This window comes from Apaloderma vittatum, unplaced genomic scaffold (assembly GCF_000703405.1).
Source record: "Apaloderma vittatum isolate BGI_N311 unplaced genomic scaffold, ASM70340v1 scaffold4235, whole genome shotgun sequence".
NCBI classification, from domain to species: Eukaryota; Metazoa; Chordata; class Aves; order Trogoniformes; family Trogonidae; genus Apaloderma; species Apaloderma vittatum.
In genome coordinates, this window is record NW_009715325.1 from 43 (window position 1) to 27,094 (window position 27,052).

Genomic DNA, 27,052 nt, shown 5'->3' on the forward strand with positions numbered 1-27,052 from the left:
GATTAGTTGCATCTAACTGTTGGATATGAACTAGTTGAATTGGTTTAGACTAGTTTGGATTCTCTCTGTACTGCTTTTCTTCTCGCATAGTACTTTGAGATCAAATAGCTATAGGAATTAGAAGTGGAAGTTGATATTGTGTTTTACTTTGTCTTCCCATAGTTGCTTACAAAGCATATCTATGGTAATGCATGTAAACCAATATCTAAGGTCGCCCTCATTTTGGCTCTGATTCTGTTTTTTGAATGGCGTTTTGGCAAATGTTCTTCATTATATCTTTACAGCTGCAGTTTGTGATGGAAAATTTATGTTGACTGATTCCTCTGGGTTTTTTCACTCTATGAATTATCCGAAACCATATAATGCAAATATCGTTTGCCAATGGATTATAGCGTAAGCCATCTTCCAATATTTTTCTACCTAACATTTTTTGATTATGAAGTGATATTGTTTCCTGCACATCAACTTTATGTCGTTTGTTTGTATTCCCAAATACTCCAGCATGGAAAATATGCAACGGCATGTTCTTTTTTGTGTTTATATAACTTTTCTTTTAAAACTTGCATGCCTAAAACTCCTAACTACATAAATAATTTTCCTACTTAAAAAACATCTTAAGTATGATATTGAGAAATCTTGTTTATTATACGCATGCACAGGAACATATTTGTAAACTCAAACTAAATCACATAAAGTAATGGCAAGATATTTGTTTCAAACTATTACAGTAAATGCTAGTCTTTAGGTAATGGTTTTAGTAACAGTTATATCTTATAAGAGATGGAATTTTCAAGAACTCCCTTGTCATTTATGGGTACACATTTCATCTAGGAGTTAACAGCACCTGTGCTCCTAAGTCGTTTAAGAATATGCTTCAAAAGCACATGAGTATCATTTGATACAGTAACACCAAATGCCTTTTAAGCCCTAGGCACAAGATGTGGAATTTTTTCAATCAAATATACAAACCTATGGGGAGAGACAGCTATTTGACTTTGCTACTCTAGGCCTGTTTCACAGGCCAGGGAGAAAAAAATGATATCCATATTATGTGATAAATGGATGATTGCAAGTTGCAAGCTCCTAAAAGTCCCTACAATGACTGCCAATTCAGACGTTACTGCTTTGAAAGGCAGTAATTCTTATTATGGCTTTGTAATAATGGCTGTTCTTTGATTCTGAGAAATATTAATTTGGTAGCAGAGTTTCAAAGGAGATTATGGAAATGCCTTTGAAATCAGGTAGGATTTTTGACTTCTCTTTCACAAGGCTCCTTTGAAAGTGTTAGCCTTTGGGTTTGTTCAGGACTTTTGTCTTCACCTTGACACTTCAGGTGACAGCCACGGTTTTCCTTCTGTTTAGTACATTTGTTCTTCTCATCTGCAGCAGTACTAGTTACCATAATTACTGACTGCACCTGGTTTTGAAATATAGGTGTGTCACAGGAAAAGCATAAGATTGTACCCTTCAGAATATAAGCACGATTTGTTCTTCAGCTCATAGTGTCACAGTCTTTGAGCATGATAATCATGTCTCAAGTGTACTATTTCATTATAAGCTGGTCATTTTGTTTTAAGCACTGCTATAGCTGCAAGAAAAACATTGTGTTAGGTAGATATCTATAGCAGATAGGCAGCCAACAAAGGTTTAAGAATGGAAAGAATGAGCAATTGCAAATAATATAGTACAGGTGCTGCAGATCTGTTTAATTACAGATTGATCAATGACAAAAACAACCCTCTATATTTATTTTCCAGTTATCTGCTTTAAAAAAATCCGGCAACTCTGACTGTAAAAGCCTGAAAAACTCAATGTGGTACTCAAATTTTGACTCTCTTTCAAAAAAAAAAAACTTCTGTAGGGGAACACTTTGGGGTTTCCAGTTACCAATGAGAGACATTTTGTCCTGTTATTTTTATTATCTCTATAAAAATATGTTAAGAGTTGCCCATCCAAGATATGATTTTTCATCCATCTTTCTTTGTCTGGAAAGATTTCCCCATTACCTTTAGGAAAAGCTTTTACATTTTTCACCATATTTAGCTCCTTCCTAAATAAAGACGTAATTTCCTCTCCTATTAAAAATAAGAGCAGTATATACTTAACTCTGTTGAGCAAAGGAGTATTTTTACTGTTATAAGAAGTTTATGCCCTATACCTTTGGTAATTTTACAAACTAGAAGTTAGCCGAATATGTCATCTTGATCAATGTAATTTCACATGTTTTCTGAACTTAACACCATTCAAGCAGTCAATGAATTTACTACAGTAAAAATAAAAAAAGTGGAATTATTAGAACATGAATTTCAGTTTTGAGGTTTACTTTTCTCTTGTTTTCTCAGAGTGCCTCAAGGCTTATCCATTAAACTGAACTTCACTTCTTTTGACACGCAACAATATGCGGACAATTTAAATATTTTTGAAGGTGTGGGACAAAACAAGATTTTAAGAGGTAAGGTTATTTTTCAGCTAATATTACTTTTCAATTAATAAAAACTAAGTGGTAAAAGAAACATTTTGAAGTGAAAAAATTGACATACATGTGTTAAAGTGGAAGAATGCATCTGTTGTGTACAGTTACTCTGTTAAACAATTGATGCGGATACATGTATTTACTCTTACAAAATGAGCAGATAAATGCTTCCCTAATATATTAAGAAATTTATGCTTTTTTAAAAGGTCTTATTTGAACAATCTTGATAACTTGACAAGAATTACAGCCTTGCAGGGTTCATGTTTCATTAGAAGTATGTTGTCAGAAGATCCTGTAACATCACACACAGTAACATAAAATGAAAACATCTAAACTGAAGCTGTTGGAGGAAGTACTATGATATTCCCTGAAATTCATTACAAGTATGATATTGCTTTCCTCAGACCTTGAAATGTCAACAATACTCTATCTCTTTCTCTATGTTCTATTCTGGAAAATTGGGAATCTGTACATTTTTCACAAGACAGACTATCCAGTTGAATTCCATCAGAGGTGGAATGCATATACTTGAATATATATGTATAGAGATAGGTCAGAAAGACGTTATTATTTGTCTTTATTTTTGGAAGCAAGGAGAGAATGGGAATAAGAAATAGTAAAAGACTTAAAAAAGAAAGAATGGAGGAACTCTACTCTTTCATTACCGCTTTAAATTTGACCCATCTTTGGAATTACAATTTAAACATGAGAAGTTGATTCAATAATACTCTGTGCAGCAACCATTAACTCGCATGGTTTTAAGGACTGCTGTGGAGATGTCCAGTGATACCACAAAGACATAAAGACAATATTAAAGACTGTCCTTCAGTGGATCACTTAAAAGTTTACAGCCTCAGGGGTAAATTTATAGGTATTGGAAATAGCAAACACAGAGGAAAGAAGGGCTACAAGACATTTCCATATTAAGACATTGCACTCAAGTCAGTAAAAGAACCTGAGAAGGAGAAAGGAAAAAAACACATTTAATTAGAAGCGTGAAAGATGATGCCTATTATCTTTCCTTAATAATTTGTCACTGCTTCACATATATAGTATTATAGGTAGGTAAATAGCTTCTCCTCAGAAAAGCAAAGTCTATCTGCAGAAAATTGGGAAAAAAAATCATAAGAGAAAGAAAAGAGGCAAAATCCATCACAGAACAGGGAGGGATTCAGCATTTTCTTTATGCTAAATACCATCACCAGTCTAACTGTTCTTGCCTGGCCTCATCAGCTTTGGATAGATTTGCTTTATGATGACTTGTATCATTCCTTTCATTTCACGTATATGGCATTTATATGAGTGAAATTAATTCAGAATTTAAAGTCAAAATTTACAGATATTGTACCATAGCAACATAGAACTACCCAGGTTAGAAGGGACCTTGAAAGATCCTCTGGTCCAAGCTTCCATGGAAAAGGGAGCCTAGATAAGATTATCCAGCACCCTGTTCAGGCACTTCTCAGAACGTTGCAAGTGTTCCTGTGCCATATGCCTTCTTGCATACCTCACAAAATGAAATTCCTGTGTAATTTTGGTTTCCTTACTCTTTGAGTATCTGCAAGTGATGTCCTAATTATTAAACTGTGAGAGTAAGTACATATAACAAAAATATGTAATCAACACCGTGATTCTAGAGTTTCAGAGTGCATATCTGTAAGTTTTGAGAACATTTACAGCATAATAAGCATGGATATAAAGATTATAGGGTTGGATATGTGTATCATAAGAGACATCTCTCCACTAGCTGATATCCATATTGATGGATTTGGAAGATGGGATATGCAGAATACTTACATGGCAGCCAAACAGCTGAATTCCCTCAGGGTTTTGAAACCGTTTTAGGCAGAATCACAGTGCAATAGGGAGAGCATTCTTTAAGACTCAAAAATCTAATATGCTATTTCTTCTGACAGCACTGGGGATTTTAATGTGCATGGGTTTGTTTTCTCTCTGACTATATTATTCTTTATTTATTCTCAGCTTCTCTGTCAGGGACTAATCCTGGGACAATTTACGTTTTTTCTCATGAGGCCACAGCACAGTTTATATCTGATTATTCTGAAAATTACAATGGCTTTAATGCAACATACACTACATTTAATGCAAATGAACTAAACAGTAAGTATTCTTTGTGTATATGTGTGTTTGTTATCCTGTAAGTTTGGTGAAACTATATTTTCAGCTTGAAAAAATGGAGATGAAAAGGGAAGCAGTAATTTCTGGCCTCAGTACACCAACTAGTTTCACTTTGAGAAATTTCCTGCTATTTTAGAGTTCAAATCACTGATTTTAGTAAGACTGTCCAGAGGCTTACAGGTCGGTATCTAGCAGTAGGGTGATGCCTTACAAAGCTAATCTGTTTAAATACAAGCAAAACTCTGGCCATACCTCCATCAGATTCCTCTCAGCCAGTTTGTTCACTAGTGAACACTGTTGAATCACACTAATAATTATTGTGTGATCACCTGACAGTACCTGCTCTCCAGAGTTTCTGATGTCTTAAGTCATTGCCACAAGTAGTAGTCCAAAATGGTAAACCTAACATGTAGGAAAATAGCTGCTTCAGTAAATAGGCATTGGAAATAGTCTACAGTGACAACAAAATTCAGCAATATGACTCTGCATTGGTGTTCTTTAATAGTAGGGAGAATAAAATTTAGATGCAAATTGAACAAGTGAAGGCTTCTTTAGCTGCAACATTTTCAGCAGAATGTGAATTAGGGATGTGACTGGGAAGGGATATGCTGCAGGAAGTTTCCAGGGTACCAGTGAACGTTTGGTTCCCAGCCCTTGCTGGGTGCTGACCTGCACTTCAAGGCACAGTGAAAAGACACAGAGCAAAAATATCATGGGAAGGGATGAGGATGTTGCAGCAAATGTATGAAGAAAAGAAGGAGTAAAGGAGAAGGACAAGTAATGGGGCATTCCAGGTTCGTGAGGCATAGCACCTATCTTCTGAGCATTCGGCTCTGGTGGTGAGCTCACCAGACCTCACAGCAACCAGACCTCAGCAGAGACAGAGGAAAAGAGCAGGGTTATTCCTTAGTGTCAGCTATGCAAAGGGTGCTCTCTCATTCCCCAACCACATTACTGGTGAAGGATCAAAAAACAAGATTGATGAATGAGTGCAAGAGCATGCAGGGCCACCTTCAGCAGTAGTGTTTTGTTAGCAAGTACAAATGATACATTTATTTGTGTAGTTATATTGCATTGCTTGGATGAGGAAATTGAGTCACTGTTGGCTCCAGTTTCCAAACATATTTTAAAATGTACATTGTTTGTCACTCATTCTTATGTAATTCTGAGAAAACACGTAGCATCTCAGTCATTTTTGTTTACTAGAGGTACTTATTCACAGATTATGAGAAAATCAATTGCACTTTTGAAGACAGCCTTTGTTACTGGATACAAGATTTAGATGATGATTCAGACTGGGAGAGAGTTCAAGGTCCTACCTTTCCCTTTATGAGTGGTCCTGATTTTGATCATACATTTGGCAACATATCAGGTAAGATCAAATACAAGTTGCTTCATTTAGCTTACATTATACCACTTTACAGTGGATTCTTTATATTGATATTATTGGGATGTCATTTTATTCTGCAATAAAAATGAGTCAAGGCTACCAGACAAAATGTTTTATGCTACTGATTGCCATCACCTGTGTCCTGGTTTGAGTGCCCTAACCCTCGACTGTCAATATACCAAAACTGAAAGAAAAAATAAAGGAATATATTAAGTGATTAAAGTGTGAGGTATTGAAAAGTTTCATTGCTATTAATATGCCAAAGTGCCTAATCTGAGAAAAATTTTCTATTCTGCAAGGGTATTATAGATTAAATAGCTGTATATTTACCTTAAGGAAAAAAAATGTTGCATTTTAGGGAATTCACTTCTAATTCATTTCTGTCTACTGGCAACATCTTCGTGGTTGCCACAGAGTAATTGTGATTTAATGTAGGCCTGCAGGGTACACAAAGCACCTGTGTCCCCATTTAGAATCGCACACAAAACACACTTGTTTTCAACACATTTGCAAAACATACAAACACTCCAGCAACTGCTATAGCAAAACACTTAATTGGAAGAGAGATGATATCAGATGTGGGTTTTAATTAAAAAGATATTACTGATGGGAATCAGATTGTGAATGCATATCATGAATGCTTATCCCAGAGTTAGATTCTAAAGGTTTTTTCTGCTTCAACAGGAAAACCAAACAATCTCTGTCTCAGTCGATTGGTCAATCCAGCTAATAATAATTAGCATAACTTGTATTTTGTGATGGTTATATGTATTCCACGCAAGATTTATACAAAACTTATTCAGTGACAAATAACTGGGAAAAAAAAAGAAAATTATTCTGAAGGAAGTTATTCTTGGAAAAGAAAAATATCATTCAGCACATTATTGGATAGAAGTCATTCACTTCTCTCTGAATAAATGCATATTTTCTAAATAATCTTCAGAATACTCTTTTCTCTTCCCACTTGACTCCTAGAATACAAATCAGATAAAAGAATGTACTTTTTTGAAGAAAACACTTGACAATTATTTCTAGCTCTCTTGAAAATGTTAATTTAGCTACTGTCCTAGATCTAAGCTGACATTGTAATATTTCTCTATGTAATGTTGCTATTATATTGAATACTCAAATTTCAATGCCCAACATTTTAGGTAAAATTTGAGCTGCATCATTAATATCTAGCTATTACATACATTCAGTGAGACAATATATTTATGTTTTGCTGCTCTGGGAAAGCAAAGGTCCTAATACATACTCAACATTTAATTCTGAATGCTCAGAGAATTGATGAAGATAGATAACTGTCACTTTGACTGCATGAATACCTTCTCTGAAAATTGCTATTCCTGCTTTCATACAGACAACATAAATATTTTAATGCATGCTTTCTAAGTCAACACTACAAATTAAAGGCCTGTTTCAGATTTCAGATGATTTTTTCAGATGCTTTAAGCTCACACATGAAAAATCTAGCTAATGTAGAAGTATAAATAATAGATTATAATATATATAATTTAAATTATATATTTATATCTAAATCATTATCTTACAGGATTTTATATTTCAACACCCATAGGACTTGGATTAGGAGAAGAGAGAGTCCGGATTCTGAGTTTGCCTTTGGTTTCTTCAGATACATCTTGTTTAAGCTTTTGGTATTCTTATAGAATTCCTAAATACACACTTTGTTTAAGAATAAAACCAAGTATCATTCTTTTACATATAATATTAATCCAAGTCAGTGTGCCAGCAGTATAAGCCTGCTTCTGTTTGGATTCCTGTGATTAGTCTCAACTCTAGTCCTGAAACTTGGACTTCTTTATAGGTTTGATTCTTGCAATTAACTTTCATGCATTTTCTTTTTCACCCTGCATCCAATATTAATTTCTCTATAGAAATGATATTAAGATTTTTTTTGTTGTTATGAAGCTTTGCTAGGTCTTGTAGTAAAACTTCCAGATGTAATCTGAACATACAGTTCATTTTACTTTCATGTTCTCTGCAAACTAGTCCTAATTCCATAAAATCATTTATAAAATAAAAAGATTGATAATTTCTAATGAAATTCCACTTTGTTCTAAATAATATCAAAATTGCTTTTCCTCTTCTAGGTATTTCATGTATGGTGCTGATGTTTACCTTTTAAGAGTTAGCATAAGTAATGAACATGGTTTGGAAAAGATCATTTTTGAGAAAGAAGGAAACTATGGCGACAACTGGAACTATGGACAAGTAACTTTAAATGAAACATCTGATTTTAAGGTTTATTAAACTGCTAGTTCTTCTTTAAAATTTATTTTAGCTAAACTGATATTAAAATTTTCTGTCAAATAAAGATGTAAAGATAATATCTAGTACTAGTTAATAATGCATGCCATCAAATAAAAGTTATTATGTAAAAGACTGGAGTGGTTGCCTGATCTAGTCAACAGGTGGCATCCCTGCCCATGACAGGGAGGTTGGATTAAATGATCTCTAAGGTCCCTTCCAGCCTAGGCCATTCTATGATACTATGTTGATAATTCCAATTGTCATCCCCTCCTTCTCTACTCTGGATTTTAAAGTATTATTATTGTGAAAAACAGAAAACCTTAGCATTGTCATGAGACAATCAATGTTATCACAAAAGAGAACTTTCCACAAATCAAGGGGGTTCAAAGCCTAGTAAAGCCTAATGTGGACTTCATGCTCCTGACAGGGAGTGTGATGTGAAGCATTTAGCCATGAGGAGACGTAAATCAAATGACTTCAAAATCTGATGCAATATTTTCACTAATTAACTACAGGATAACTCAGTGAAAGTATGTGCTAGATGGAAATGTATTTGGCACCACATGGTTACCAACCAACCTGTCTCATCTGTAAGCAAAAGAAGACTAATGCTAGAGAATTCCTTCAGTAACTCTACTGAAAAAAATTCTTTTTATAGGTATGTGGGATGGCTTGTCCTGCTAAAGCAGTTTTGATTGATGCAAAAGCACTGCTAGAAAGATTCAATTGCCATCTGAGGAAGTAAATGTGTCTCTGACCGGGCTGCATCAGATATCCAGCAAATCTGTGGTTTATTATCTTGGGAAGAGTGCTATACCTAGCTATCTTTCACCAGCACAAATTTCTTAGTAGCAGGATTACTTTAAATACGGGGATATTAAAACACAGTAACAAACAAATGAGATAAATTTAGATTTTTCATGGAGCTATGCCATTAAATCAGGAGAACTGTGGGCTGATAAGATGATCGATACAGAATTTGTGTTTGAAAATTACATGTATTTATATATAAAAAGTAAAACTATTGAATAGTTTTAAATCATGTTCATCATTTATATTAAGAAGTTCCTATATTTCTTAGATTCAGTTTACACAGTGTTTTGTTTTGCAAAGAATCCTGTCCCATCCCTGATGTCCTCCTCTGTGAGTAGCACCAGTGTAGATTACAGTGTAAATAAGGGCATATAAGAAATTAGACAGAATGATTCAGCACTGGAAACTGAAAAATGTTTCATTAAATCATAAAATTCTAATTTCTTTTTTCATGAATTTCAGGTTATTTTTGATGCCTTTAAAAACCGTGGTGCCAGTGATATTGCCTTGGATGACATTGGGCTGACAAAGGGAAAGTGTGATGACAATATTTACGTAGAACCAACTGCGATTCCACCTGCTACTACTGCCCCTTTAGTTCCCAGTAAGTAAACATTAAATTACAGTTGATTGTTATTTCCCATTACTGTATATGTGTTGGAGTGATTCAAAATTTTCAGCCTTCAGTTTTATAAAAATCTCTCTTTAGCACTAAAAAATTATCTTCAGGACAACATACCAGGGAACAGGTTCCTTATCTATGAGTCCACTGATAGCAACAGAACCAGTAGATTCACGGCTTAAGCTGTCAGTACAGTATTAGCCTAAACTTGAAGAGTGGAGTATAAATAAAGAGTTCAGAATTTGTCTCTAAAAGCTCTAATTAATAAAGCTCCTAGTAAGCCACTGAAGGGAGGGAAGAAGAAAGAGAAGGAAGATTATAACCTCTATCTTTGAAATCATAAGCAATGTAACAGAGGATTAAGAGGATGAGCAAAGTCACAGAATAGTACCACTGGAGGTCTTGGTAGTAAAAATTCATCAAGCTTTGAGAATACATGCAGACTAAAAACTATATTTAGGGGAATGCATCTATAAGTTCTGGAACATTTGAGGAATGGAGCAAGGTCTATGTAAGTGTCTAATATGCAAATTGGAGGTATTATCTGGAAGAAAGTTCACAAGGAATGAGTTATTTCCAACATGCATTTGGCTGTGTTGTTGTTTCTACTATATCTGATTACATTAACAAGGAAAAAGAAAGCAGTATTTTCTTTAAAAAAAAAAATAAATAAGGAAATAGAAAGAATAGTTAGCAGGTCTTCTGTTTTCAGAGGAAATGAGCGGACAAAAAAAAAACCCAGTTAAAGGACTCTTTCCGCTCCCTGGTCTAATGAGGTATTTCAGTATTTGCATAAATTATGGAGCGTGTCAAAAGCTAAGTCCAATTTCTCCAGTTTTGCCTTTGTTAACTCTACTCCACATGGTAAGGCAAGAGTGAATAAGTGCTTACTCCAGTAGTAATGGCTGGGGCTTTTTTTGTGCTTGATGAGGCCTCGTCTCATTTCACCTCACTCTCTACTTTGCACCTCCTCTGAATCCTAGGTTCAGTGGGAAACTGGTGAAATTTGTACTTTTCTGATATTTTCTCCAAATCAAGTAGAAGGTAATGAAACATGAAATGTAGCTACCTGTAGCGCATATGCACTTCTCCAGACAGGTTGTACAGCCTGATCCAAACCCATCATATTGCAGAGTCTTCTAGAGGAAAGCACAGAGATTTAAGCTTCCTCAAAACATTCCGAAGAGTTAGTTAGAAGAACCTCATGGAGAAAAATATGAAAAAAATACCTGTAGACTTCATTATAAATCTGGAAAATGTATACAAAAAAAAATGAAGAAAAATTGCATGTGATGTTAACCAGGCTTGTGCACATTCAAAGCAAAAATGTACAAATACAAATAGAGCTTGTGGAAAAAAATCATTAAAATATGTGATAGATCTTTGTAATTTGTTGTGAAAGAGCCTCGAACTTTTTGAAGGAAAAAAAGAGATTTCTACAGAAGACCTATTCACAGATGGCTTCAGATCATTAAAAAAACCCCAGTATGTTCCAGCACTTCTTCCCGTTAGATTTACTGTCACTTACAGACCATAGCTAGTTGCTCTCTTGACAGCATATAGTAAATAAAAATGGTCTAAAATGAAAATAGTAGGAAAAGACAGCATTTTATTCATGTTGAAGCACTGTGTACTAATATTGTCATTCTATCAAAGCTATCACCTCTCAGTCTACTGCATCAGGACATGTAAGAAAACAAAAACTAAATATAAGAGCAAAATTCAGTTTTACAGCTTTAGGGGGCTGGTTAGCTCAGTCAGTTGAGCATAGCGCTAACAATGCCAAGGTCGTGGGTTCAATTCTTGTTCCGTCCCCATGTGTTGCCTGATCTAGTCAACAGGTGACATCCCTGGCAGCAGGGAGGCTGGATTAAAATGATCTCTAAGGTCCCTTCCAGCTTAGGCCCTTCTATGATCCTGAGACAAAGCGGGGTAAAGTGCAACAAGATGTCTCTGTTGGCAAAATTAAATTTTAATAACACTAGTAATTTCAATCATAATTTACCAAAGTGAGTTTTGGTATTTGATTGCAGTTTTCTTTAAAGTAATACTGTGTAGAGGTCCCGATGTCTGCCACCTCCAGCCATCTTCAAGGTGCTGTGGCTAAACACACCTCACAACTGAGCATCAGTTTAGTGAAGAGTGATAGAACGACCACGTAAATAGTAGCTGGTTGTCAAAACACTGAAGAAATATCATTCAAACTATAGATCTGTACTCAAAACATGGTGATAATATTTTGATGCTCAAAAAAAGGAAGTGGTCATGTGGCATATAACTCTTCATGAAACAGCTTAGAGAGGATCTGTACTGTCCTTCAATATGATCCAAAAGCACAGTCTAAGCTGTCACTGGGGAAAAACTAACTTGTTTGCATAACTTTTGAGGCATGCTAAGTATACGCTCCCTGTAACCTGCTGAAAAAAAAAGTGAATGTTATCAATCATCTTCAAAGAAATATGAAATTACTTTGATGAATGTGGTGTAAGCTTACTAACACTAATGGTTTCACTACAAATGTCGTGTCTATAAACACGAGATGAAAGAATTTGAGCTGAGCCAATTTCTTTTGCTAGACTTAGAGCTTCAGTAAGAGGCACTGGCATCATTCACAGTGCCATAAAAGCTTATTGAAAAGTCAAAAAAAATTTTGGTGATGGGATAGAGAAGCTGGATTTGCTTTTGTCTTTTGCACACAACTGTCAGTTTACACTTTCATCTGAAACAAAGATTGCTTTCATCTTCATAATGATTTATAATCTGTCTTTTAACATAAGAAAACAGTGTGGAAATTACAATGTATTTTCCACATTCAAGATATATATGTCAATATAAATTAAAGTTTTGCCAAAGCAGAGAGGAAATTTTTTTATGAATAGGTCATATATAATTTTCTACAGTGTTGAGAAAGTCATCTGTTATGCTCAATGAAAAGACTGAGATTGTTGGTGCTGATTGCTATTTGGTTCTCAAGTTGGTGACAGCTATATGAATAACTCCATATAAATTTTTGTTTGAAGATCTCTGAAAACTTTTTAAATATTTTTTCCAGACAAGAGTAAAATCAATTATTTCTCTTGTTTTTCCATGCAAGAGGAAGATCATTACTAATGTGTCTTACAGGTAGTCAATAGCAGATCAGATTTTATCATAAGTTGCCCCCTGTTCTGCCATTAAGAAAGTTGTTTTTGCTCTGTTCATGTCATCAGATGATACTGGCTAAGAATCATATATTCCTCATGCAGCTTTACTATAGTTGTCTGTCTGTTCGTGCAGTTACATTCCATTAAAGAAGCCAATCTTTATTTACTGCTAATGATACTTACAGAAAGTGGTCCTCATTGTGAGCCATAAGTCTGAAACATAATATACTTGTTAGTCAGCGTGTGACTGCTAACAGCAGAGAGTTCGGCTTTTCTTGCCAGGAGTGATTTGGTGAAATTCTCTCACGATAGCTGTCATGAGAAAGTTCAAATCTTTCTTGCATTTAGTGAAGCTTCCTCCCAGTGGGATTCAATGGGCAACCTCAGTAGGACTTGTAGATTTTGCAGTCCCCAACCAAGTGGCTCAGAGTCTACAATACTGAAGATACTGAAACATGAAATTTGAGCCATAAGCAGGAGGAGGGGAGGGAGAAGGGGGTGTTAAAGCTTAGCCAAAGTCTGAAAGTTAAGAAAAAATAAATTTTAATTCAAAGTAATTGTGAACAACAGAAGTGGGAAACAATCAAAGTTCACTGGGATGGTTCAGCTGAAATGAATATAAATAATATTCACATCAAGTGAAGTTTTAAAATACGAAGCTGACGTTTCAGATGTAATCCACAATCTAAACTGCAAACTGAAAGAATATTAAATATATAAAGTACAGTTAGCTATGTCTGTGTATGTGAGTGTGCTTTTAAATAAATCTTAGTCATTTTTATATATCAGTGCATATACATGTTTATGATAAGTACCTTTCTTACTTGAACAGTTGTTTCAAGGAAAATCCAAGTGGCTACTTTACTGTTTACAAGGTTTAACTGTAAAAGTTTTTATGGTCCTGATGAAATCAGAGTAACAGTATAAGGGTGGGGTTTTTTGTTATAAATTTTATCTGCTAGATGACAAAATGAGCTTTATACTTCAGGATATCTGCTCATGCTGGAAGAAGATTAACGAGATAATAAGCCAAGCATACAAGCTATGTGCTTAAATAGATTATACTCAAGGGAGGAGATCTTTCCTGTCTTTCTTTGACATTTTCTGGATTTTTTTAATAAATATACTAGTAAATTATACAGTTGACTGTATCACATTCTCTTTTTTTGTATCTCTTGTCATGTGCACAGCTTGCAGACCAGTAATCACCAAATGAGGGATAGGCTGTGTCATTCTCCTAACCAACTGGGGGAGAGTTCTCATTGCACTATCACGAATACAGTTGTGCACCTGGGCACTAGTGCTTCTCAAACTGCAGTATAGGAACTAGAGCTGTAGATAACACTATGGCATTGATTGTATGTCTCAGCAGGTCTGACTTAGACACTATAACTAATAAGGACAGTGAATTTCTTACCTCGTTTCCTCAGTGCTCTTTGTCCTTACTGGAATGTTGGTTTCTCACAGCTTGTTGTTGAAGTTTTATACTAATGGCATCATAACTGAACTCTTACAGTGATGAAGTTAGTTAGCTTGAATATCCTCTTCAAAAAATTACTTTTCCCAAATTATCTTTGCTACAATGAATTGCAAAAGTAATACAATAGGTTAATGACGTGTTTTGAAATGTTTTCTTTTTCAGCTGACTGTGGAGGGCCAGTTGAACTTTGGGAACCAAACACTACATTCAGCTCTGAAAATTATCCAAACAATTACCCTAATCTAGCTTCTTGTAAGTCATTCTTTTTCAAGTCTTCAGGAAAGGTTTAGCCATATAAAAGTACAGTTACTAAATATGTTTTCCCAAGTCAGATGTTATCAAGCAAAAAAGATATAAGCTATATACAGTGGGATCTTTTAACTGAAGTCTGTATGGCACTTAGCAGAAGCTAAGGAATCGTATGCCAGTTGCTTAAAAAGGGATGAAGACAAGCATAATTCCTTGGAATTGGGTTCAGAAAAAAACAATTCCATCATGCCTATTAAATCAAATATATTAATGCAACAACAGACGGGCTGAAAGTTCCCCTTTAACCATTACACCTCGGTGTATTTTTCAGGTTAATATGATCGTCTTTTCTGTTAAATAGTTAACCTTTTCTAGGTGCAAAGAAGGTATGTATGCATTTTGCAAGGGATCTTTGACGAATGTTTCTTAACATAGTGAGAAGACATTATTGTTCTAATGATGTTAATTGATTTAGATTAAGCTACAGCTGGCAAAAATGAAAATGTTTCAAGGTGTTCCACTATGTGTGATATGTGATGGATGAAAAAATAAGAACTTTGCAACTGTTACTTAATGAAATTTTAATTATTTATTGCTTCACCTTTAACTGGAGATTTGTGTTGGGATGCTAATCACAAGAGTTGTAATTTTGTGTTTCTGTTTCACTTGAGATATGGCTTTCATTTACAGGCATTAATTTCACAAGTTCCCACATGAGATTCCTACTAGTGAGAAAATACATTTCCTTTTATGAACAGTTTAAAAAACAGTTGGGTTTAGGTTTTTTAACTTTCTTTACAAGATTTCCATAGGATCCATAATTTACATAGATTAAATATAATGAAGCATAAGCTAAACAAAAGCAAATACTTCCTTGAAACGAATGACAGATTTCTGTGACTGCTTATAGAAATTATCTTAGTATCAAATAAGACTTAACTGACAGGACTGTTTGACATTTTTTCACAGTTGCAAAAGAATTAGTTTTGCTACTTTAGGAAAAATCACAGTTGTCAAGAATAGTAAAAAAATTATGTATGTGTATGCCTTAGTAGTCTAAATCCAGTTTTCAGAAATGTTTTAGAGAATAAGAGTCAATTGAATTTTGGATCTTGTCAGCAAAAGTTGCTTTTAAAGATAAGATTGAGACTTCTGAGTCTCTTGGATGATTCTTAATATTTTAGCAGAGATTTCTTTTTCCCTCCAAATCCTGTGAAACTAACACAGTAAATGTAACAACTGCAAAGGTTATTTTTGTGTGTGCGTTGTTTTCCAGGTGTATGGTACTTAAATGCTGAAAAGGGAAAAACCATCCAACTTCATTTTCAGATTTTTGATCTGCAAAATAATTATGATGTAGTCGAAGTCAGAGATGGCAGAGGACCAAATTCCTTACTTTTGGGCAAGTAATAGCATTGGGTACTCAAATGAATGTAAACAGACAGATGGAGAAAGCTGATGGATATAATATAAAGAAAATTAATTCTCTCTAATTTAATTCTACTTTTTAAAATTTTTGGGTCTCAGGAGGAAAAATTGAGAAAGCATACTGTATGTGACATAACATTTCTCAAAGGTTTGCACACACTCAGCTTTCTATTCAATACAAGCAAAATTAACTTCTCAATAAATAAGACTGCTCATGTATGTGGGCAAACAGAAACACAATATCTTATCTGGAACTTATTTTTCTATACTGATAGGTTAACTCTGGGGTTAGCTTCAATCATTGGAGTCTGATAGCAGTTAAGTTTGGGAGAATAACTGTACTCATGTGGTAGCAGTATTTGCTTTTGAAAGCAACAAGTTTTAAAATATATAAGAACAACATAGCTTAAATGTATTCATGTTCTCCTGGAAAATAGCTGTCTATACAGGACAAGACCCATTGCCAGATGTCTTCTCTACAACAAACCAGATGACAGTAACCCTCTTTACAGACAAAAGTGAAACAAAGAAGGGATTTCTTGCAAACTTTACTACTGGGTACCATCTAGGTAAGCACACGAACTTGTACATTTAAGAAGTTATAGCACTGGTCAAATACATTTGGGAAAAGGTGTGAAGTGGAAAGGTGATTTAATATGAAAAAGTTAAAGAGAAAAAGCCTAGAGGTTACCCATCTGTGCTTTATGTTTTCTTGTATGAAAAGTGACGTTTTGGTTGCTATAGTGTAATTGGACTAATGTCTATATCACCTGCAACTCTGTGTGATACTGTGTGAGTAATTGTCTCAATATGTTGACCAAAACTCATTCAAATGTTAAGAGGGCAAGTAAAAGCCATTCCCTATATAAACCCCAGAAAAGAATATTAGTTGGTGATTCATTCAAGAGTGTCATTAATGTGTGTTTAAATGCATTTGTAAAATATTTATTATCAATCATATTCACTAGAAGAGAAAAACATGTATGAAATTCTGATTAATGTTTGCAATACAGTCCATCTTTAAAAATTCGGTCCTTAGCATGTGAAGAATCTGTGAAAAGCTAGTATTTTAAATATTTGGACAGCAGTGATTCTGCTCCCAGCCATCCCACTTCCAGAAAGTCTCCGAGTTTTGCTGGGGACTGCAGTTGGATTTGTCACTCAAATGAGTAATTCAGCAGTCAGTCCTCCAAAAACATGCGAAATGGAGCCAAATTCTAAAGTACATGGAACAGCAATATGTTTACCAGGACAAATACTTAGACTACCTCTAGGCTAAATCTTGACAGAATTAATTAGAGGCTTTATATTACTTCTGTGGAAGTCTGACAGCAGAAAAAAAAAAAAAAAGAGAAAGCAATAGATACTCAGAGATGTGCAAAGTACCATTCATTTGCATGAACAGAAAGTTAACAAGAATCTACCCTCTTTCTTACTTTAAATATCATAAAAGACAATTGTCTCCCAGCATGTTTAGTGAGCTGCAGGCTTTTTATCAAATAACAGTAATACTATTTTTCTTAATCTTTAAAAAAAAATCTTAGCCACTGATTTACCTTTGTAAAATCAAGTCCATTTAGTCCCACTGTGCAAGACTGAGAGGTAGGTTTATATGGACATAAGACCACTTTGCTGCTTCCTGTTCTGCCTTCCTTGTTACATTGTTCAATCTGACAAAATTATACCTTTTTTTTTAAACTGGTTCAGTACCTTTACTGAGACAGTTTTGATCATATTTTGTTGTAAAATAAAAATTAAGCTTAGCAAGGAAGAGTTCTCAAAGTGACCATTGCCAGTTCTAGTTAAATATATTGAAAATGCTCCATTTGCAAAAGAATTATGCTTATTCATGATCTTTCAGCCAAAGGACAGTGACTAATATCATTAGCATGCAGGCCCAAGGATAAAAGGATTGTCAGTAAAGAAATTAATTTTACAAGAAACGTGGATTTTTCTTTTTATTTTATTTTTTCCATGAAATATTGAGGTTTGGAAAAGGAAGCATAATTTGAAAAGAAATAATTTTTGGCAGTATGCAATATAATAAAAAACTTGGCTGAGTGAAAACTAAGTTTTGTGGGAAATCTGACATTAGTTATGATCACTGAATGTGTGAAAATCTGGTTCAGACCTTTTATAAACCATATTCTTTTGCTTCCATATTGTACAACAGGCCATACTGACTACTGAATGAATCATTTTATATGAATATTATAAATTCAAGAGCAAAGCAATTATCTTGCCTTAAATAAGGTTTCTAGATAATTAAATTTTTCAGTCAGTAAGTCCAGGAAGGTAAAATAAAGAAAAGAAACAATTTTTCAGTAGAATTTGAGTTTCTGACTGTCAGTTTCCTGCAAATATATAGAATGGTGTCATTAAAAATACAGTTTGGCCATGGAAAAAGTTCAAAACTTATATTTACCTTCTATCTGATCTACTTTTGTTATATAACTGATAATTGTAGTTGTTTGATCCTACTTTCGTGAATGTTCCCTTATGCTTCTTGTGAATGATTTTTCATTTCTGTTATTTTTGTCTTTTCTACCTTCCTTCCATAGAGGTTCTGAAATTACATTCTTTGCTTTCAGTGGCTCCTTACTCATATGTTTGACTTGACATGCTCTATGTTCTCTAAAATTTTGTGAAAGTGCTGAACATTTGAAACTTGAAATCAGTAGTTAATTTTGACAGGATTTGTTTGGAGTTTGACTTTTCCCTCCAAAGTTCATTGCACGTAATAGAAAAACACTAGTAACTGAGTAATGCTAACTACAGCAGAAACTACAAGGGAGGGAGGGTTGGACTACATGATCTTTTGAGGTCCCTTTCAACCCTAACATTCTGTAATTCTGTGATAATACCATAGATTTTATTCTCACGAGCTTCTGTTTATCTGAAAACAAAATTTATTTTGGAAAAGAGGTGGATAGTAAAAGAAAGAAAAGGAAATCAAAGGTTCTGCATATTCTCAATTCAATTTTTCTATTCCGTGACCTGTGTGATCTCCAGTGAACATCAGCCTTCCTTGTAATTACAGATGAATTTTCCTTTCCTGTTTTCCTTCAGGAGCTTGTTCAGTTGATGAGCATCAGTGTGGTAGTGGGGACTGCATACCATTGGATAACCTTTGTGACAACCTACTTCAGTGTGAAGATGGCTCTGACGAAGCAAAGTGCAGTAAGGTTTCCTTTATACTAAGAGCATGCATATTTGGTAGGAATTACACAGGAAAACAGCCACAGAACCTCAGCTAACATAAACCATCGCAGCTGTATGCAGGCCATGCCTATTTACACAGCAATATCTTATTGAGTTTGTCAGGGCCAAACAAACAAAGTCACCTTTCTGAGACAGTGTATGTATGCTGCTGAAGATTTCAGGAAAATATAGGGACTTTTCTGTGCTTTAAACTGTGGCTGCTTGTAATGGTCTCAAAACTAAATGAAAACTCATTATATGCTTTCCTTCTGTACCCATTTCATATTCCCAAATTCTATCATTTTTTTTGCTGTCATTAATCTGAGTTTCACAGAAGTATATATTCTGCAGTGTAGGGTAGAGAATAAGAAACTTCTAGATGAAAATCTTTGGATAGTCTTGGGGGTGCGAAGCTGAACTGCAGGACGTGGCACCCCCAAGACTGCCTGGACTCCATCTCCTGGAGGCATTGCCATAGGGTGAGGGAGATGTCTCAGCTGCAAAAGCAGCACTCATTGCTCGTAGTGGATGCCCATGTTCCTACAACAAAGAAACCAACAGCTGCTGTTGCTTTGTCCTCTGGTGAAATGGTTCTTTCCAAAACGTAGATATATGGTGCATGGCTTCATTCGATGTTACATGGAAACAGCGTTCTCTGAGCAATAACTTAAATGTAAAACTGATGTTAAAATCATGTTGTGCATAGCACAAAAATTGGATTGCTGTTGCTGACAAAGTGCTGTTCTGACAATCTATTATAGAGTACTTCTGGAAGAGTTAGAAGAGGGCTTTTAAGATTCCTTTGCTTTGAAGAGGACTGCTAGGGATCAAATCTGTCCTTGCATGTGTGCTGACAGCTCTCATTGATTTTGACATCTTTTATATGCATATATATATATTCATACATATGTCATATATAAATAAATGGGATTCGCTCTTTGCAGAAGTGGAATTAGCTATTTTGCCACAAATATTTAAAATGCATAGAATAAAATTCACTTCAGTTTCTTCAGAAGCAAAGAAGACTTGAATGGATTTTTCTAGTCATTGCTAAAGAAGATCTGAAGAAGGTAACCATCATCTATATTAACATGATGTACATTTTCCCAAAGATTTATTCTGCCATAGATTTTCTATTAATTCATTAAAAATTACATCACATTAAAGGACTGGGAGAATTGCTTCCAAAACATCATTTAATCCAGACATTGGCTGAATCAATCTAAGACTTAAAATAAAAAGAATATTCAACTGGACATCCTTATATTGAGTCTTTTCAATGTCCAAATGTCTTGCTCATTTTCTTGAAACTGATTTCAATTTCTTATCAGAACTGGCAATGTGAATTAGAAAAACTGTAATTTTCAAATACTTCAACTTCTGAAACTTCCCAGGGTCTACAAAGCGAAGATATAGGATACCTCTTCCTTTGCAGAGTTCTAAAATACGTATTACATTTTAATTAAGGAGTTGTTGAGTGCTTTGTGACTCTCTTGTTCCTTACCAACAAGATATTTGGATGAGGTGAGAGGAAATTGAATTATAGTTCAAATAGAAGAGAGGAAAAGTGTCAAAAAGTAATTTGGAGAAATTTTGCAGTGCAAAAAATTCTAAGATTTACAAGACTATTCCATAATTTTTCATGACTGAAGCTTACCATTAATAATCACTGTATATCACTTCTTTCATTCATGCACTCTGGGTATCAGAAAGACTTTTTTTCTTTTTTATTAGAGTGGGTATACTTTACCTTTTTTGTGGAAAGAATATTTTGTCAGCCAGTAAATTTCAAGTCCGTTGTATATTTTTTCCTACTTCACACTGGCAAGAACTGCCAACTGCCTGAAATTCAGCTATAGCCCCTGGGACATTTATGGGATTCTGCTGATCTTCTTAAACCTTACGTTCCAACCTCCATAGTCACTATGCCAATAGCATAAAATTTTACACTCTGGAGTATTTTTGAAGATTTTGGTTTAGAAAAAATTTTGATAGATTGGTTTTCAGGGAACTTTTATTATTTGTGTATGTATGTCTTAATTAAAGCTGCAATGAAAACAGTTAAAATTCTCATAGCAACTGGAAAACTCAATTTTTCTGTCAGCTCTGGTTTTAACTTTATTTCCAATCAGTGTTATTGAACATCGTGTAACTTAAGCTTCACACAGTATCTGGAAATTACGTAATGCTGGCTAAAAAAACCCATTGGTTAGAGTTGATGGGAAATGTACTGTTCATTGTCTGTTTGTGAGACATTTGCAAAACACAGTGTATGAAACTCTCCTGGGGTAGAAATATATAAGGAGACAGCAATAACATTTCCTTCCTGTGGGAACACAACATTCTACAGTTGCTGTGTTTATTATCGCTGTAACGTATTTAAACTTATTTTTGTTCTTTCCTGGCAATAATAAATCTGTTTATATTACATTTACGCTTGCTTGGGGCAGTGGTGGGGGGAAGGGGACCAGGTTTACCACCTATCTAAAATGCTTCTGTCGATTTTGGTTTACAGTGAGATTGGTTAATGGTTCTCTAAGCACCGAAGGGCTAGTACAGGCCAGGATTGGGAAGACATGGCACCTGGCTTGTGCAGATGATTGGAATGAACAGGTCTCAGACAGTTTTTGCCAGCTGGTGGGCTTAGGGTGAGTGAAGAATATTCATTATCATTGTAAGTTCTTAGCAGGTTTGTTGACTTTGTACATTGATGTTTTCCTCATCATGTTACTGGCGTCTTTACCATCCAAAAAAATGGCAAATGTATTTTTCTGTGTCAAGTGAAGTGCTTGGTGTGCCAACAAATTTGTGTTGCATATCCTGTTTAATGGCATTCATTAGAGGACTGATGACTCTGAATACGGCAGATTAGGCATGAGAATATGTAATGGAGAACGTTAGGAGACTGATGTGGAGGTATTAAGCTTTCACCACTTTGTCATCATTCACGTCTTCACTTTTATGAGGATGGCTCAAGAGTAAAGCTGGAGCAAATGGCAGCTTTGGCTGTTCTGCTATCATACTAATGTTCATTTCAAGTAAATTCAAGATTTGCATGTGTATTCTTCTGTTGGGCTCCCAATACATTTTATACCTATCATCAGGCCTGAGCTATTGGGAGAGGGAACTATATTTCTTCTGAGGTATATGTAGGGGAGTAAGGGAGGAGAGAAGTATGTGACTGAAAAAAGTAGATTTGCCTTCAGTGACTGTTCAGCAGAACTTCCAGAGAAAAGGTCTGGAGGGTTTAGTGCAAAAGTGTTGTATTTTTCAATCTGTGGTAAAATTTACAGCCTAAATTCTGGCCTTTCTTACACTGTATACAACTTCACTCCAAATAGTTTTCCTACAGTGCTGAGGTTTCTAGAGAATGTCACTCATCCAAGTTACAATCAAATTAAATTCTAAGCTTGCAATTCATTATGTTGGTCTCTGATTGAAGTAGAATGTCTGCAAATTCCCTTCTGATAAATTAATTGTAGAAATCATAGAGCTAGGAGGACTTAGAAAAATACCCAAGTGTTATTTGAAAATATTTTCAATCATTGGATGAATGTGTGCTGCTTTGTTGTATTTTTTTTTTACTTTGAGTGAGTACTTTACGTATGTAAATATCAGAAACCTACATGCACCAAATCTGGTTGTAATTTCTGTATGTAATCTCATTTATGTGTGCAGATACAAACATATAAGCTATGAATAAGTAGTCAAATACCTTGTCCTTTACAGTGGCCAGTAGCTTTCTTCCTTCAATTCTTTCTCCCCTTCTCCTGCCTCCTTCCCCTCTATAACTTCTGGATGCTAGTCATTCTGTGGTCTGTTGGTTTAATTAATTTAATATATTTTTGTATTTGATAGGCATCAGTGAATTTTGTCTTCTTTGGTACTTTCTATTACCTTTTAAAAATTGCTTACACTTTTGAAAAAAAAAAAAAATCCTATCAAGTTTCCTAGTTCTTTTTAATTCCATTTCTCCATTTATTACATATTCCAATTGTCATGAAAAAATATTTTTAAACCTAAATTACATCACATTCTTGTACCTTGGGTGCTACTGCTGTTACTGATCCTATGTATTAGAATAAAATTGTCATATATATATAATCGTGGAATCATTAAGGTTGGAAAAGACCTTTAAGATCATCAAGTCCAACTGTCAACCCAACACCACCATGACCACTAAACTATGTCCCAAAGGGCCAGTTTTACATGGTTTTTAAACACCTCAAGGGATGGTGACTTTACTACTTTCCTGGGCAGCCTGTTCCAATGCTTCACCACTCTTGAGGCAAAGAAATTTTTCCTAATATCCAATCTAAACTTCCCCTGGTGCAACTTAAGCCCACTTCCTCTCATTCTACTGCTAGTTACTTGAGAGAAGACACCAATACCCATCTCTCTACAACCTCTTTTCAGGTGGTTCTAGAGGGCAAGAAGGTCTCCCCTTAGCCTCCTTTCATCCAGATTAAACAATCCCCGTTCTCTCAGCCACTCTTTGTAAGTCGTATTCTCCAGACCCCTCACCAGCTTCATTGCCCTTCTATGGACACACTCCAGCACCTCAATGTCCTTCTTGTCCCACTGTGCCCACAGTACTCAAGCTGCAGTCTCACCAGTGCCGAGTACAGTGTACATATATAAAACTGCTGTAAGCATCATGCTATTTCTGCCTTCCACAAATCCCTCCGTAGTAGTGTATTTGTTAATAAGTGGCACCATATTTGTTATTAAATGGATATCTGTAAAAATAGTTCTTGAGTAGGCTATAGCTCTTGCTCCTTTACAGAATATATATCTAGAAACACACTTTGTTAGAGAAGGAGGGCAAGGTTCATCTACAATTTGCTTTTGCTGTTAATCACTTATACATTGCTAGTCTCATTTACTGTCTAACTTAATAAAAGGACTGAAACGATAGGAGTCGTGTAGCATATCCTGATTATTAATGTAGTTGGGCTAGAAAGTGCAATGTTCCACACAGATTCTAATAAATCACACATATGAACCCTTTGGCCTCTATTTTTCAAATATGTGACTGTTGCATTTGTGGTATTTGCCAAACAGGCAAAAAATCTGAAGGCATTCCTACATGTTCACCTCCAAAATATAGCTTAGGCAAGTCATTTAGAAATAACAACGCTAAGGTCACGGGTTCGATTCCCGTTCGGTCCCCATGTGTTGCCTGATCTAGTCAAAAGGTGGCGTCCCTGGCGGCAGGGAGGCTGGATTAAAATGACCTCTAAGGTCCCTTCAAGCTTAGGCCATTCTATGATTTTATGATCCTTAATAAGTCTGGAGTGCACAAACTGATGCTCTTGAGAAACCTGAACAAGTTCTTTCGTTCAACTTGCATGTATAACTGTGTGCATCTGACAACACTTAAAATCTGAGTATTGTTCGCATTACTTTTCCTTGAAGCAACAAAATCATACATTGAGCTTTGCACCTTTCTGCTGGTCTGGTGTGAAGCATGCTTGTTTTTCTGGGACCATTGCCAGCTGGGTCTTTACTGATTTGTATCCAGGAACAGGGATAGACTTGGTAATTTGTCATACTCAAAAGTCCAACAAGGACTGAGAGTTTAGGCCTTGCTCTCAACTCTACAGTCTATTTCCTTCATGAACTTGCAAAATGCTTGAGAAGGAAATGAGTTCATTGTAATATTAGGTCTTGTTTGAGATTTCCAGGTCCACTGGATTTTCATCTTACCCACTTATGAATGGTCAGTAATAGCTACATGCCTAGCTCCTCGAGACACCTCAGAAAAACCTGTCTTTGATGTCAAGAACATAGAACACTAGCTCTCAACGTGTTTAGGCTGTGTTTACAGCATTAAGGATCAAAATTAGGACAGTCCTAATAATTTGGTGATTTAATTAATTTAGAGACTTAATTTCATATCTATTGTCACCAAGTAATAACCTGCACTTTAACTTTAAAGTCACAGAAGGAGTGTCAATGATTTTACTGGATTTGTACACCCACAGCTTCACTCAGGACCAGACACTTCTAGTAAGTTTGCCTTAAAGTCATTGCTTAAGAATCTTCATTTCAAATCTAGAAAGGCTACACAGAAGTTCCAATCCGTGATACAGAAATTTCAACTTTTAAAACAAAACAAACAAAAAAAAGGAGTAGAAAATGGTCTTTTTCAGCAAAGACTGAGCAAAATAAGAAATATGCTGAGGTGAGATGAGAGATCTTCACAAATGTTATGAGGTTGGTGGAAGCTTTGACTTGGAAGGTTTATAGTGTTTGGCCTATTACAGAGTCTGTTACAGTAATCTAGTAAAACACATGAACTCAGTTGAAGTTTCCTGGTATAATGTGCCATGAAAAATGTAAGCCAGTAATATTCATAAATGTACATACTCCAGGCTCTCTACCTATCTGGATTGCCACGTTACTACTCTCTCAGACTGAAAGGTCAAGACAGGGTTCTGGGGTAATCTTTGAAGTACCTATTAGTATACTAGTATTTCACATTTTAAAAAAGTTTATACAATAGGCTAGAAACTATCTGTCTATCTATCTAATCACTGAGAAAAGCTCAGAAGGGTGGATCATGCAGCTCTCCTAGTGACACAGCTGGGTTATGGAATACCTTCCTTCCCCTATGCCTAGTCCTACTCTCCATCCACAGCAGATTTGCAGGCAGACTCTAGACTTCATACTTCCCAGAAGAACGAGGTTCACTGCACTTGAAGAGAAGAGATGGTTCTCCCTGTGCATGAAACCTGTACAAATGGTTCTCTTCTTGCTCCTGAGATACGTAGGGCTAAAGACTCAGATGGGAGTAGGCTGTCACCCCCCCAAAAAAATTATGTCGTCTGACCACAGCTTTTTGCCCCACGCTTCCTGAAGAGAGAGCAAATACGTTTCTTGGGATATGCAGTTATCAAAAAAGTACATGATGCAGAAAGGGTTATATCATAAATCTGAATATGGGGTGTAAATATCCAAATAATTTACCTCACCAATAGTACACAGAATTCTTGGTGTTTAAAAAGCCATTGTTACAAAAAAAGTTAGTCAGGAAATACACCCCATTTCAGAGTAACTATCCTGTTCAATAGCAACCATGACACTCTCGACTTATTCCACAAATATTTATTTTGATTTCAACAGATCTATGAGGTGAAACAACTTCTAAGGAAGGTAGCATTTATTCCATTAGATTCTTAATAAAATACAGCATAATTTCTTCTCTAGGTACAGAAGTATAGTATTAGTGTAACTACCTCTGTTCAAAAAAAGCAAAACTGTGATGGTTCAGTTATTACTGTTACATTTTGCAAACTAAGCTTTAGCTCCATATATTTAAGAATTGGTACTACAAATGCTTCATTATGATATAGAAAAGCAGAAATTCATAATTTACTGCTATTACAAAAATCAATTTCTGTCTCTTTCAATATTATTGTAGCATTAGAAATCTTAGAATAAGAAGTAAGAGTGAAAGTAAGTGAGTTGCATTTTAATCTATGTGAGTTTCAAGCCTCTAAAAGGTCTCAATAGATAGTCCTTATTTCAGGGAAAAACAAATGATGCAGTTAATTCCACCAGCATAATCAGTTCCCAGCAATTCTTCCACTGGTGGAACATTATAAATATCTAAAAATATGCTTGTTTTTTCCTTCCAGGGATGCAAATATGTCAACAACTGTATTATTCACTGGAGCTGGACCATTTGCCAAAATCACCAAAGTAGCTAACCACAGCCTAGTATTTACAAAAAGGTGAGCGGAGCGAGTCTTCCTCATGCAAAGGATGACTTCAAATATGGTGGTGATCATTTATATATTAATCTCTAGCTCAAGTTTATCTGAGAGGTAACATGATT

The 27,052-nt window shown here is 35.3% G+C and overlaps 1 protein-coding gene across 1 annotated transcript in view; it reads left to right on the plus strand.

The window, feature by feature from the left end:
• Positions 1-284: 284 nt before the first annotated feature.
• The window catches only part of TMPRSS15 (transmembrane protease, serine 15), a gene marked incomplete at its 5' end in the record, with an annotated part of 38,691 nt that continues 11,923 nt past the window's right edge, over positions 285-27,052 (plus strand). The window contains 13 exons of the mRNA XM_009869076.1: positions 285-393; positions 2,343-2,452; positions 4,457-4,594; positions 5,835-5,984; positions 7,555-7,657; positions 8,114-8,264; positions 9,549-9,690; positions 14,494-14,583; positions 15,857-15,982; positions 16,446-16,577; positions 19,078-19,188; positions 21,725-21,857; positions 26,853-26,948. Of these exons, the coding sequence (XP_009867378.1) occupies positions 285-393; positions 2,343-2,452; positions 4,457-4,594; positions 5,835-5,984; positions 7,555-7,657; positions 8,114-8,264; positions 9,549-9,690; positions 14,494-14,583; positions 15,857-15,982; positions 16,446-16,577; positions 19,078-19,188; positions 21,725-21,857; positions 26,853-26,948 (1,591 nt within the window). The remainder of the gene's footprint in view (positions 394-2,342; positions 2,453-4,456; positions 4,595-5,834; positions 5,985-7,554; positions 7,658-8,113; positions 8,265-9,548; positions 9,691-14,493; positions 14,584-15,856; positions 15,983-16,445; positions 16,578-19,077; positions 19,189-21,724; positions 21,858-26,852; positions 26,949-27,052) is intronic.